The sequence below is a fragment of the Chelonia mydas genome, chromosome 11 (assembly GCF_015237465.2).
Source record: "Chelonia mydas isolate rCheMyd1 chromosome 11, rCheMyd1.pri.v2, whole genome shotgun sequence".
NCBI classification, from domain to species: Eukaryota; Metazoa; Chordata; order Testudines; family Cheloniidae; genus Chelonia; species Chelonia mydas.
In genome coordinates this window covers 76015983-76030576 of record NC_051251.2, presented here as the reverse complement: position 1 = coordinate 76030576, position 14594 = coordinate 76015983, and the positions used below count along the sequence as shown (strand labels likewise).

Below are 14594 nucleotides of genomic sequence, written 5' to 3'. Positions count from 1 at the left end.
GGAGGGAGGGGTCGATAAATCATGGAAAGGCCAGGGAGTGCTGTAAGATGAGGTCCAAGATTGGGGGAGGTATCAGAGGGCAAGAACATCCCACAGCAGTACTTTCTGTCCCACTGAGCTGGGCTTTGCTTCCCATTCTGGGCATTGCTACCTGGTGCATGTGGTCACAGATCCACTCAGATATGGCCCGTGTGACCCTCCGTAGATGGAAGGGTGGAAGGATCAAACCTGATTGGGGCTGTGACCACATACATCAGGCTAAAATGGCACTTAGTTTCACAGGCTTTATTCAGATTCACAATTTCCATGACCTCTGTGACAGTATCATAGCCCTACTAATAATGGACGACACCAAGAAGGTTGAGCTGTTTAATGCATATTTTACTTCAGGCTTTAGTAAAACGGTAAATTCTTGAAGCAAGTGGCAAAAACATTGGAAGTTAAGCTGGAGATGGTTCAGGAAAAAGCATATAAACTGTCTGATATTTTACAATCCACGTATCAAGGCAGAGTTCAGTTTGCTTATAAATGAGGGAATACTGGATTCAACATAAAATTTTTGGAATATTCCTGCCGTACTTTCAGCTACTTCAGCAGAAGGTCCTGATCATACATATCATGTACTGCCCAGAGGCTTTGAATATTTCTGTTCTCATCCAGCTCCATCTTCACTGGTTGTTTCTGCTGCCAATGAAAAATCAAATCCAATGAAAGTCAGAATAGCTAATTACCAAGCCATGTATCCAAATATCATTATCTCCAATAGGATAGATAGATTACCTACTGAATTTAGAGTTGGGGCTTAAATTGGTCTCTGATGAAGGACAATTGATTGCTAAAACCTCCCTTTAGGCTGTATTAGATGCAGTGGATTCTGGGATCCATTCCATGGCTTCATGTATCGTAAAGACATTCATCGTGGACGTCGGCTTCAGTTTCCTGAGAGAATGGCAGCCAGCCATTGAAGATTTTACCGTTTGATGGACAGAGTCTATTTAGTGCTGAGACTGAGTCTCTCCGTTCTTAGAAGGACTCAAAATCTGATTGCTGAATATGTATAATTCTGTATTTAGAAACAAACAATTTCATTCTCAGCCTTTCTTTAACGTCAGTAATGTGTATTATGTTCTGACTCAACAGATTTTCCTCCAGAAGATTTCTTCATTCTAGTTGACATGTAATTGCAGGTTCTGTGATGCTACTGCTGTCCAGGGTTAAATAGAATTGGTTTTATCTGCCTTTTCAATGTCCTCTGAAGAAGTACCTTGCATTAATCAGAATCTGTAACTGACTTAAGAAAACAGTAGTTCACACAACAGTTTTAATTTACTAGGTTTATAAGACTTGACTTGTGTGGGACTGAGGTTTAAAATAACTCTTCTAGTGCTTTGAAGAGTTATACAGGTAATGTGGAAATAATATAAGTAGAGGAAAGTAATAGGAAAAGTTGAAGATAGAATAGACCTATAGCACATTGCAACTTGTCTTGTGCACAGGATAGAACTTAACAACTTGTTCAAAAGATGTTGTAGTTCTAAGTGCCGGTATTTAATGTTTTTAATTTGTCTGTTCCCTTTTAAAAGGAAATTAAATTGTAATATCTTGTTAGCAGCATAGGCTACAGTGGTATTTATTTGACGGAATAATATAGTCTTGCATTTTTGTTCATTGTAGGTTACAGAGAATGTCTCTCTCAAAGTGCATTCTGATAACTCATTATCTTCAGAAAAAAAGTCATCAGATATTTTAAATTTGTTCCTTATTGGTATCCAGGCGGCCAGTTAGCAGAAAAAGATTTGCTGAGGGCCCAGGCCATTCCCATCCAATTCAATGCAAGTCTTTTTTGCTGGGACTCGGGTGGAGGGGAGGAAATATGAATATGTTGATTTCTTTCCAGAGATACATATCCCACTAAAATTTGAGGGAAAAGAACCCTAACAATGAAAGAGTATAGCACACTTTTTTTGTCAGATTGTGTTTGTTGAGTAGAGACCGTTCTAAACCTGAATTACTTGGTGGTAGAATTGGTCAGGTGGTTTGTGTATATGGCTGTGGTGAGGCCTTTTCCAAACCCAGTGACCTTTTCATAGTTGAAAGGTTTAAGGAAAACCGTTTCTCTAGTGGTATTTGACTCTACAAGAACTGAAAAATGCGCTCACTGGTGGTGACTGTGAACACTTTATTGATGAGTGAGGTCAAAATCTTCTGCATAGCTTAACCTTGATCTTGGAAATCCTCAGTCTTATGGTTGTGAAAATGATGCTCCAAATGTGCCCTGCTGTCTTCCAGAGTCTGCGCCAGACAGGCAGCTCCAGCGCTCCCCTGCTTCCTTTCAGAACACTGTGGGCAGCCGGGAAACCCATACTCATGGCAATCCCAAGAGACTGACTAAAAAACAAGGGGCGGGGTGGTAGAGTAGCATAGACCTTAATCTACCCACCTGTTAGCAGGCAGGAGGTGAGGGAAGGGTTAGAGTATTTGGTTGCCACCTTCCTCAGAGCAGTAGTCAGGGAGGGGTAGTTCGCTGAAACCAGACGCACGCCGTGCAGCTGCAGGCTGGGACAATGCAATGGAGACCCCTTCTGCCCTTCTAGCCGTTGTTCTCTCCTCCTGCCACACACTCTTGCACCAGCCATGTTGCCGTGGGGAAGTGAGAGTTCTCCCTCCTAGCAGTCAGAGGGGGGATGGAAGATTTGGCACGTGTCAGATAACTACAAACTAGAGGCTGATACAAACATGTAGGGTCGAAGCCAGGATCCAGGAGTGGCATTCAGGAGTTCTAACAGCTGGAGAAGGTGGGGAGTTGGGCTGTTCACCAGTGTGTTGCCCTTAAATCTTGCTAATTGGGGCCCTTCTCACCTTCTGTAACTGCATCTGTTGTTTGTTGTTGATTTGGATTACTGCAGCATCTAGCAGCGCTGGCCATGGACCAGGACCTCGTTGTCCCAGGGGCTGTACACAAACAGTGCAAAAAGAAGGCCTATGCTCCAAGGAGATTACAGTCTAAATGTAAGATAAGAGACAAAAGAGGGATACAGACAGACAGGGAGCACGAAGAAATAGAGACTGCACTGATCAGCATGTTAGGCAGTAGCATCTGCACACCAGCAGCCTAACTGTTGTGTGGTTTTGTCGGGATCATGGCAAATGAGAGTTCTGAGGTGGAACTTGAAGGCGGGTAATGAAGTTAGCTTTGTAGATTTTCACAGGGAATGAATGCCTCCATAATGTGAGGGACAGCATGGGAGAAAGCACAAAGGTGCTTGTTTAAAACATAACAAGTGGGCAATGTAGACTGGAATCAGGGGCTGAACAAGGTGAGCGTTCATTAGTGAATTAAAGATAATCGGGTGTTTGACCAGGAAGGGCTTTGAAAATGGGTGGTGGTGTGGTCAAAGCAGTGGGCCAGGAAAATGACTTTTGTAGCAGCATTCTGAACAGATATGAGCAGGACATGATTGCATTTGTCAAGGCCAGAGAGAAGGATGCTGCGGATGGGCATTTTAGCTGTGGATGAGTAAGAAATGCTGGAATTTAGGGACGCTATGCAAAAAAAATTGACAAGATTTACACAGCCTGGATATGAGGACCTAGTGAGGGGTCCAAGTTGAAGATGATACCCAGGTTACGGGCCTGAGTGACAGACACAATTATGGCGTTGCTGACAGCGATCAAGAAAAGAAGGTAGCAGCAAGCGTTTGGGTGGATGGGATTAGGAGCTCTGTGTTAGCCATGCTGAGTTTGAGCTGACGGGTCAACATTCATGAGGAGATGGCAGAGACTGGGCCTGAGATTTTTGTTTTGACAGGAGACAGGTCTGGAGTAGGGAGGTAAATCTGTGAGCTGTCAACCTGGTAAGGGTAGTTGAATTTGTGTGTACAGATAAAATAAGGTACCCAGGTTTACCCAGAGACAAGGTAATAGGCTTAGGTCTCTGGCTAGTGTCCGGTAAATTCAAGCATGGATAACAAATTCTTAATGAATTTTAGAGGCTGTGTTCTACTCATTCATTTTCCCACAGTTCTCTAGCTCTTGATGCTGCTGTGGTAAATCAGTCTTGTGCCCCTCAGTTGAAGGCAAGGAAGTGTTGAAACTTTCCCAGAAAGAAGATTTCACACGTGGTGACAAATAAATGAATGAGCCATAGTATAGCAATTATATTGGGCCCAGACACCCACATGGAAGGGGGCGTTATTTTTAAATCTAGCTTCCCTGAGAGAGAGAGCCGGCGATAAGCATGTGGTAGTGTACCTGCGTCCCAGTCTGAGTGGAATAATCATGACATTCAATCCTGAGACAGATAAGGCCCAGAGGCCTAACATCTTTGCTAGGTGTGTGCAGGAGAGACCAAAAGGTGGGCAGACGTGCAGCTAGTCCTGGAACTGACACACCCAGGTTTCAGTCCCTTGAGAATAGGTCCTGTATCCATTAGTTCTCCAGCTCTCACAAAGTTCCTGCAACAAGTCAGGGACATCAGACCAGATATTTCTAATGTAAAAACTTTTAACATTACTGTCTCATTTTGCAACAAACAAAAAAAAGTGCACGTTTCTCGCTTTACAGTTCTGTTGTGACTGTTCATATCTAAAAATCACTTTAAAGGAGTAGAGGGCATGAGACAGTTTGCCTAAGGGGGGGGGGGGGTGTTCTGTGCATGTGTACAGGTTTTGGAATAAATAAATGGCAATTATATAGAAAATTGGTGTGAATAAAATGGCTTTAATATAGTAAAATAGGTCACTCAAAGGTAAATATTGGTAGTTCTCTAAATTTAGGTTGCCCCCGCAATTTTCATAACAAAAGTTGTGGAGTGCCACAGTAAATTACAAAACTGGGCTATCATTGTTTTATCATCGGCTTTCTTTCTCCTTCCCTCTGCAGTACATTGAACCCCTCTCCTTTATTTTTTCTATTTTGCTCCTATTTTAATTTAGAGCTAGGTTGACAGCTGCAGGAAGACTTAAAGGTGACATGTGAAGGGGGAAATGGCTTTTTGCCTCTTACTTTCTTTGCTTCCTTGTGTTTAAAGAAATCTTAAAATGTCTCCTCCCCCTGAAAAAACCCAAACAGGTAACTTTATTTTATATCCAAAAATGTATGAATGGCTACAGACTCCATGGGACCTTACCGGGCAACTTAATAGTACAACTGAGCAAATAATTGATTTTTCAGTTCAATAGACAAACTAAAAATCCATTTAAAAAATTTGTTTGTAACCAAAATTACATTTGTTTGATTTTTTCTCACCAAAATGAAGAATCAAACATGTCAATTCAATATGACATTTCTTTTTTGCTGAATTTGCTAGTCGTTTGTCTCTCAAAAAATCACTTTTTCAGCAAATTTTCTATTCACCAAAAAAAATTTCACCCAGCTCTATTTGATAGAACATTAAATATCAAATGAGACTATTTATTATTATTGCTATGTAATATTTCTAATATGGTAACTCAGAGGCACTGATCAAGATCATTTCTCCATTCTGCTTAGTGCTGTTCCAGCGTAAAGGTAGACGTGGTCTTTATTCTGAAGAGATAACAAACTGAGAACTATATAACCCAAATTAAAACAATCTACATAATTAGAGGATGAATTGTTTTTCACTTTCAGAATTTGCAGCCCAGTACATCTCATTGCAGGTAGGCTAAACCAGGCATTTTCTCTCTACTTTCATTAGAAGAAATGTGACCACCAATCCTCCCTGAGTAGGAGATTAATTCATGACCAGTGAAATCTGATCATTACGTTGACCTGTATAAAATAAAATCACAGGAAATAAGATAGCTTGTTAGGGGACTTATTCCTTCACCCACTTACTTCCCTGGTCCTTCTCGCATGAACAGAGAGCAACAATACCCGAAGTCCAAAGGTGCAAACAATTCGATGTTTATTGGGGTGAACTTCCAGCAAGCATGATTCCAGTTTCCTTCCTTAGTGTCCCCCTTCCCAGCTCTGACACCACAGAGCCTTACACCTGTGTCCCTGTTCCCATTCCTGCCCTTAGCCAAACATGATTCCAATTTCCTTACTCCCATTCCCTGTTCCCATCTCCCCCACCCACACACCCACCCCCTCACTTCCTGATTGACTGCAGACTATATAGTAAAACTTGAGTTCTGCTTAGCTATACCTTAACTAATCATTTTCCTGAAATTTAACTAACCAATCCTAACATATTGTAACATGATTATGTAACCAATTATATCCCACCACCTGAATTAGTGTACACCCAGCAAAATTAATTATGCAGCAGACAGAAGCAATCACAGAACCAGACAGAGATTATACAGACAAACAATAGAAAAGTGGGAACTATAATGACAAAACAATACAGAAGTGAGGATTTCACATCCCAGCTATTGATAAGTGAGTTCTTGCCAGACAGGATGCTATCAAACTAAGTTTCCTTTTACATCTTCTAGGCACTTCCCTTTCTCTGGAGGTGATAGGCACTATCAGGACAGGATTGTATTCCTAACAGCCCAACAGCACCTTATTTCAGTGTGACTAGTATGGAATGTAAGGATGTGACCGGTCGCTTCCCAGTTTATGGCTGCCTCTGCTGCTTAGCCAAAGATCTTAGCCTAAGCACAGGGCCTCAGACTGTCACAGTAAGAGAAGGACCTTACACCGGCAGACAGTGATTTTGATTCTTTCTTTTATATCTCTATAACTAGCCAAGTGATAAGAATACACCTAAATTCTTCAAGAACAGACCTTTACCAACAGGCCTGAATATCTATATCTTAACATAGCTCAATTAAATTCATAAATTTATTCCTAACCATTGGAGGAAGAAAATATTTAAATCTTGGTCCCATTCAATTGTAATCCTATCCTTTGTAGAATGAGACTTCTCAACTAATTAGATTTATTCACCTATTGGGCTTGGAAGGTGAATTTCCACTCTCTTTAGCTTTGGGATATATCTAAAAGGCTAGAGAGGTAGTGATAATAGATCCAGAGTGTTGAAGATGTATCTCAGATACTAATACTTTGATTGTTTTATTTAAAGTTGATTTAGCTTCTGTCTGTGAACAGCTCTGTACAGCATCTGGTTTTTCAGTGTGGTTCCCCAGTGTGTTTTTAAACCAAAATGTCCAGCTAGCTTAGCTGAGGGACAAGTAAATCACTTTACTTGTGACTCTGATTACACACACTTACATTCTTCATCCCTGCCTGCTGTCATCCTTGCATAATCTGGCTGCCTTATTTGTGGAATTGCTTGGGAGAGGAAGGAACACTTTTCTGTTTTTATTTTGAAAATAAGGAAATATCAGATTGTTCTTTCAGTTTACTGTGGTGCAGGGTTGACTTACTGTAGAATTAAGACTAAGTCTTAAATTGCTTTTGTGGCAGAGATGTATTTCCTGTTAAGTAAATGATTTTCAGATAATGGGATAGATTTGATCCCTACCTAGTTGATTTTAGGATGAAGTATGTATCTTAGTGCTGGGCAGTTCACACCTTTTCTCTTGTTCGCAGTGTTAGTTGCAGCTGTGTGTCCCCCAGGATATTGGAGACACAATGTGGGTGAGGTAATATCTTTTATTGTCCCAACTTCTGTTGAGAGAGATAAGCTTTCAAGCCACACAGAGCTCGTCTTCAGGCTGGGAAAAGTACTCACAGCGACACCGCAAAATGCAAGGTGAAACATATTGTTCAGCATAAGTAGTTAGTGCATATTGTAAGGGACCGTTCAAGGTAGACATCACATCCCCACTGACCATCGTAACAAAAAAGAATCATCTGACTGGATGCCACAGAGTGGATGAAACACTCTTGATCATTACACTGATTGCTTCAGGGAAAAAAGTTGATTGTGAAATCCTTAACAAACATCACATTCACCATAATCTCCCCACTGCTGAGAGGACAGGCCTATAGTCCCTGAAATCTAACCACCAGTTAGTGATCAAACCAGCAAAGGGGCCCCATTGTAGTCCTCAACTGTGATGATTAAGTTAACGAGGCCAACGAACAACTCTCTGACACCACCTAAAATATAGAACTCCCAGAAGACCCCACGCCACAGTTTACCCAGGAATTTAAGGATATCATCAAATCCTTCCCCAAACAAATCAAGGGAAACTCTATAAACTCATCCCCCATGAACTCACCCCAGGGACCTTCTGTATACTTCCTAAAATATACAAACAAGGGAATCCAAACAGACCCATCATATCTGGCCATGGCACCCTTACTGAAGGAATATTGGGATTCATAAAATCCATCCTCGAACTGCTTACAACACAAAGGGCCAGCTTCCTCCAGGACACAACTGACTTCCTGTACAAACTCCGCAACATTAACAACCTGCCTCAGAACACCATCTTTGCCACTGTGGATGTCTCTTCCCTATACACCAACATCCCTCACAATGACAGCATAACTGTCTGCCTCAAATATTTACAAGTCAATGGACAACTCTCGGATATCCAACCCAAACATGTCGCCAAACTCATCCATTTCTTCCTCACTTGTAGCTATTTTACATTCACCAGCAAACACTTTGTCCAAACCGTGTGTACTAGGATGGCTTCCCAATATGCCAACCTCTTCATGGGCCACCTTGAAGAAGAATTTCTCGACAGATGCACCAGGAAACCAGTGATATCCCTGAGATTATATATCAATGATATTTTCATCCTCAGGACAGACGCCTTAAGCGCCTTCATAGATTTCCACCACAACTTCAAACAACCGCCACCCATCCATCAAACACTCTCTGGAACACTCCAACACTACCATCAACTTCTTGGACACCACAATGAGCTTCAACAGTGGAACCCTATAGGTCACCATATACAAGAAACTCATGGATCCCCACACCTACCTTCTTAGATCCAGTAACCAGTCCTAACATACCAAGCAGTCTGTTTATCTACAGCCAGGCACTCAAATACCACAGAATATGCTCTGAGAAGAAAGTCCATGATATACATCTTAACACACTTAAAACCGCCTTCACCAAACAAGGACACTACACCAGAGAAGTAGATCGTATCATGGAATGTACCATCCAAATACCCTAAGAGAACCTGCTTCAATACAGAAATAAAAACCCTTCTGACCACGCACCGCTACTTGTCACCTGTCACCCCACACTGGAACCCATATGGGGTATCGTCAAACAAATACAACCCATACTCAATGGGGACCCCCATCCTGAAAGAAATCTTTCCTGACCCCCCTCCTCTGGTCTTGAAACAATCCCCCAGCATCTCCAAGCTCATCATCAGAAGCAGGATCCCCACAGACCAGAACACACCAACTCAAAGTAGCATCAGACCCTGCCAGACCAACAGATGCAAAACCTGCAGACATATCTCCATTGCTACAATGATCAACATCCACTCTCCCGCCCCCCCCCCACCTCACCTTTCAAGATCCGTGTATCCTACACATGCCTATCACATGTGGTGTACCTCATCCAGTGCACTAAATACTCCAGTAACAGCTTTGTGGGTGAAAGCAGACAATCACTGTGTGCTCAAATGAATTCACACAGGAAAATGTTAAGACAAAACCATCCTGTCACCTGTGGTTGAATGCATCTCACAAAGCAATCACTCTATATCTGACCTCTCAGTCCTTTATCCTCAAAGGAAATCTGCACACCACTTTTTCATAAGATGACCCTGTGAGCTTAAATTCATGACTCTGCTAGACACTGAAAATCATAGCCTGAACTGAATTTACGGCTTATTACAACAGTCTGTAACCCATTAATCCTCCTTTTTGTCCTATAACTGCAGAGGTGTTAATGGGCCACGCTACCTTGAATGGTCCCTTACAATATGTACTAAGTACTTATGCTGAACAATCTGTTCCACCTTGAATTTTGCTGTGATGCGGGGAGTACCTTTCCCGGATCTGAAGAAGAGCTCTGTGTAACTCAAAAGCTTGTCTTTCTCACCAACACAAGTTGATCCAATAAAAGATATTCCCTCTCACACACACACACCCCCATCTCAGCTTTTTTCTTGACATTTTACAATAAGTTCTTTCAGCCCATTTGGACGATCTGTGATGCAGAATAATTTATTAGGAGAAATCATTTCTGGGATTTAGATCTGCCTGTCCCATCTTTCCATGAACTTGTCTTTGGACTAGCATGAAGGCACTACTTTTGATAAGCACTCTTTACACTATGCTGTTGATCGAAGTAGTTGTATTTTCAATTGTTTAGAAATGTTGGATAGTTTTGGGTAAAATAATAATCAGTTCAGATTGATGGATTTGAGTCATAGAAACTGAAGCTGCAGGTAAGAAAATTAGATTTTTTTTTAGTATTGACTGAGTTATGTTTCAGTTCTGCTTTACAGATAGGTTGCATGAATTAACGTTTGTGAGTCAGCATCAAACTTTGTAAAAATACTTCAACTATTGGAATTTAATTAAATATCCTTTTTCATTGTAACCTGTGGTAATAGTTTTTAAACCTGGCTCTTGGATGGTATAGTTTACTTTTTTCTAAAAAAAAAATAGGTCTCTTTGTATTGGGAGATACAAGCATTCATACATCACTGGCCAGATACTGTTTGTTAGTAGATGTGAATTGTTTACATGAGGTGGAATTGTATTTCAGGTGTAGATCCATCCCTGCAAGCAGAGAACAGAATCCCAGGCTCTTCACAGGCTACAGCTGCTGTATCTAAACAGCAAAAAGCACGGTCTACCAACTCCAGAGATGAGCGCTTCCGATCTGGTAAGGAAAATCTATGCAGCTAAAACAAAATGGGTGCCCCAACAGTATCGTTACACCCATAAAGAGGTACAGATATTATGCTTAAGGAGCCAAGTGAAGTGCGTTCCATATTGGAAGAAGGCAAGATATGAGGAAATGTGTCCAAGCAGCTGTGCTGTATGTATACATAGGCAATGCTTGGCCAACTCCAAAGTGGAGAAAATGATTGGGGAAGAAAGAAAATCATAAACACATTCTGATGTTTTCCTTGTTATGGACTTAAACCATGCTTAACAATTTCCTCTCGTCAGCCGGTCCTGCTTCCTATCATTGGAGCACCCTGTGCTAATTTTTCCAGGGCTGTGATTTTTTTTTTCACATAAGGGTTATAGAATTATCATATTTACCAAAGTTCTCTTTCAAACGTTTCCTGACTTGAAGCAAATACACACAAGAAAGGGAAACATCACAATAGATATTCTACATGAACTTTTAAACATGCTTCAGTGCAACAAAGAAACCTGTTTTTGGAAATTTCTATGAAAATATCCATATCCTCCTCATATCCTGCTTCCATTGTTACTGCTCAGGTGGCTAAAATACATTGTGTTTTGATGTGAAATTCCTTCTCACAATACTGAGAAAGGCAGGTGCTTTTTGGAAGCAGTCATCTGGTAAGTCTGTCCACGAGGTTCTAACTAGAATGCTATTTCGGTGTGCTGTTGAGGGTAACTACATGTCCCAGGACTGGGGAGGAAGGAGCAAATGGCTGCATAATCTAAATTTTTGAAGTAATATCCTACTAATCCTTGGGTCGCCTTGCTTTTAACTGCTTGGCACCCCTACTTATGGATTCACATTTTTATTGCTGGCATTCCCATTGAGAAAACCCTGCTCTTAAAATCAAGGCATTACATCTCCATGGTTTGTTTTTTGAATAATCCAAGGGTTGATGGGATCTTTTGTGTGTTTTGAGTAGCATGTGCAAGGGCTTTTAGGAAAGATATGTGCTATCCAAAGAATAGATTTTCTGAAGTTTGGGGATGAGCATAATAATAAATATCAATGAGAATTAATTAAATGGGATACTTAAGGTTAACTTTAATATATAATTTAGTCATTTGCTTTAAATTCCATCTTTTTTGTGTATCAGACTTATTTGCAATATAATTTTACTATCCGCAAACAAAGTGTTTTATGTGTATCTAAAAATACACTGTAGAGGAAGCCTATCATTGGTTGATGTGGAGAAAAGGACAAACTAGGGCAGTAACTATGAGAGGGCCTTTTGTGTCTAAAGGTGTTGGTAGTATAATAAAAAGATTCTGTATTGTGTGGAAGGGTTTAGCATAGAAACATTGACAGTAGAACCTCAGAGTTACAAACCCCTCGGGAATGGAGGTGGTTTGTAACTCTGAACAAAACGTTAGAGTTGTTCTTTCAAAAGTTTATAATTCAACGTTGACTTAATGCACTTTTGAAACTTTACTATGCAGAAGACAAATGCAGGTTTTAACCATCTTAATTTAAATGAAACAAGCACAGAGTTTCCTTACCTTGTCAAATCTTTTTTTAAATCTTTCCCTTTATTTTTTTTAGTAGTTTACGTTTAACACAGTGCTGTACTGTATTTACCCTCCCCTCCTTTTTTTTTTTTTTTTTTTTTTTGGTCGTTGCTGTCGCCTGATTGTGTACTTTCGGTTCCGAATGAGATGTGTGGTTGACTGGTCAGTTCGTAACTCTGGTGTGCATAACTCTGAGGTTCTACTGTATTCCCACTGTTAATGGTTATTGGGGTAGTCTTGAGAAGAATTTCAGCTTGCATGCATATATATCAGATTTCAGAGTAACAGCCGTGTTAGTCTGTATTTGCAAAAAGAAAAGGGGTACTTGTGGCACCTTAGAGACTAACCAATTTATTTGAGCATAAGCTTTCGTGAGCTACAGCTCACTTCATCGGATGCAGTGAAGTGAGCTGTAGCTCACGAAAGCTTATGCTCAAATAAATTGGTTAGTCTCTAAGATGCCACAAGTACTCCTTTTCTTTATACATATATATCAGTAAGTGAACACTCTTTCAGAGAACAGTTATACTAGCTGCCACTGCTGTTCCTCTTCTTTGTTCCAAAAACTTCAGTTAGTATTTCTAGAGCAGTGTTCAAAATTGACTTTTAATTTAATTCCGTTAAACATTCTGCTGATGTTTATCACAATTTCTAAACCTAGCAAATCCTTTCTTTTTGAATTTCAGGTTTTCGGAGTGACCAGATTTTTAACAGTCAAGAAAAAATCAGTCCTGTTTTGATGTGACTGCTGAATGAATGGTGCTTCTAACTTGGTTTTTATCTTTTGTGACAGTTACCGATCGCTGTCAGAGATACGATAATGTACTAGATGAATCCACTGGTCTCATCTAGTATGGCGATTACCATGATTAGGTTGTTTTCACTTTCTGCTATACCAACTAAAACTTATCCTTAAAATACCAGCGGGGAGTGATATCTGTGTTTCAAAGCTTAAAATGTGGTGTTAGAGAGGAAAAAATTCCCAGTTGGAATTTATGTAACTGGATTCTTTTGTCCCTGTGTGGTGTTTCAGAAGACCCTAGTATGCTAAGATGATACCAGATTCATTGTTAAAGGGCATGTCTTGATTTATATTCAGCTTATGGTACTGTTTAGCCATGTGCCCAGCCAAGATCATATAGACATGACATCTTTCAGAGGCCATGATTTTTTAGAATAAATCCAGAGAGCTTGCAAGCTCAGACCTGTGAAGCAAGCAGCTCCCTCCATCTTTAGTTTATTTTTATGACCAAAGGAGATAAAAGGACAAATGTGAGTGTATTTTGTCTTCATTTCCCCTGAGTTTTAATATTAATTGAGAAAATGTTATCCAGGCTTGTTCTATTTCCCATTCAGACAAGAAGTGCTGGTCTGTGGGCTTGCTTTTAATTTTGTTTGAAATACAGTAAAGAATTTTAGCTTAGTGGTTGTTGATTTAATTTTCCTTCCCCAAAATGTTTCAGCCTGAATAACAACCAACATAATAAGATGAGGTTTTTTTTCAAAGTGCACTCTTTACGTTAGCTAAAAGATGTAACTTATATGAGAGACCCTTACGATGCTGTATCACAGAACCTTGTGGGGAGCATGTCTAATCAAAGTAGTGTTAAATGCCAGCGACAGATTCTACAACATTTGGGCTCCTGATGCCCCTAACAGTAGTAGAGCTAAACTGGTATTAGCAGTGGGAGAAAAGTTTTGGAAAATTTCTCTCCTGTAGGAAAGACGTAGAGAAAATTGTTTGCCATTATGCTTGCATGGTACCAGAGCAGCCATAGATTCCTGCATTGAACCAAATGGCATGTTAATTGAACATTGGACTTTCCATATTGGATCTGACCAGCAATCCAATATTCTGACTCCAGCACCAGGTGCTTCAGAGGAAAGAATAAGGAACCACATGATAGATAATTGTGAAATAACCTGTGCAAAAGGGAAGTTTGTTTCTGACTACAGCCACTTAGTAGTTGGCCTATGTTCTGAAATATGACATTCTCTTTTCCATTTCAATCGAACTGTAGCGGTTGATGTTCATACATACATATTATCCTTGTTTAATTGCTGCTAAGTTCTTAGCCTCAGTAGTGTTTAAGCCAATTAGTTCCACGTAGTTTAAGTTGTGTTTAAAAATTAAAAAGGTATTTTTATCACTTTAAAATGTTGTTGCATTTTATATTACTCTGGATGTCCCCCTGTGCTAGTATAAGAAGGGTAAATAGGAGTTTCAAACTGACCTTCTGGGTACTGGTCTGCTCTCCATACTTCTGTGATATCCCCTCTTCTTTGTTTCTTTTCTAATTTATAGTCCTGATCTTTCTAATCTCTTCTGGTACCAAAGT

The 14594-nt window shown here is 40.3% G+C and overlaps 1 protein-coding gene across 9 annotated transcripts in view; it reads left to right on the top strand.

Moving 5' to 3' along the window:
- Positions 1-14594, top strand: part of DIP2A (disco interacting protein 2 homolog A) — a 237154-nt gene that overhangs the window by 108427 nt on the left and 114133 nt on the right. For 8 of the 9 annotated variants that reach the window (XR_005227324.2, XR_005227325.2, XM_037912374.2 and 5 more), the window contains exon 3: positions 10592-10711. The exons of the other annotated variant lie outside the window; for it this stretch is intronic. Coding sequence is in view for 6 of the 8 variants with exons in the window: in XM_037912374.2 (XP_037768302.1) it covers positions 10592-10711 (120 nt within the window). In the remaining 2 variants the exon portion in view is untranslated. The remainder of the gene's footprint in view (positions 1-10591; positions 10712-14594) is intronic. 9 annotated transcript variants of the gene reach the window in all.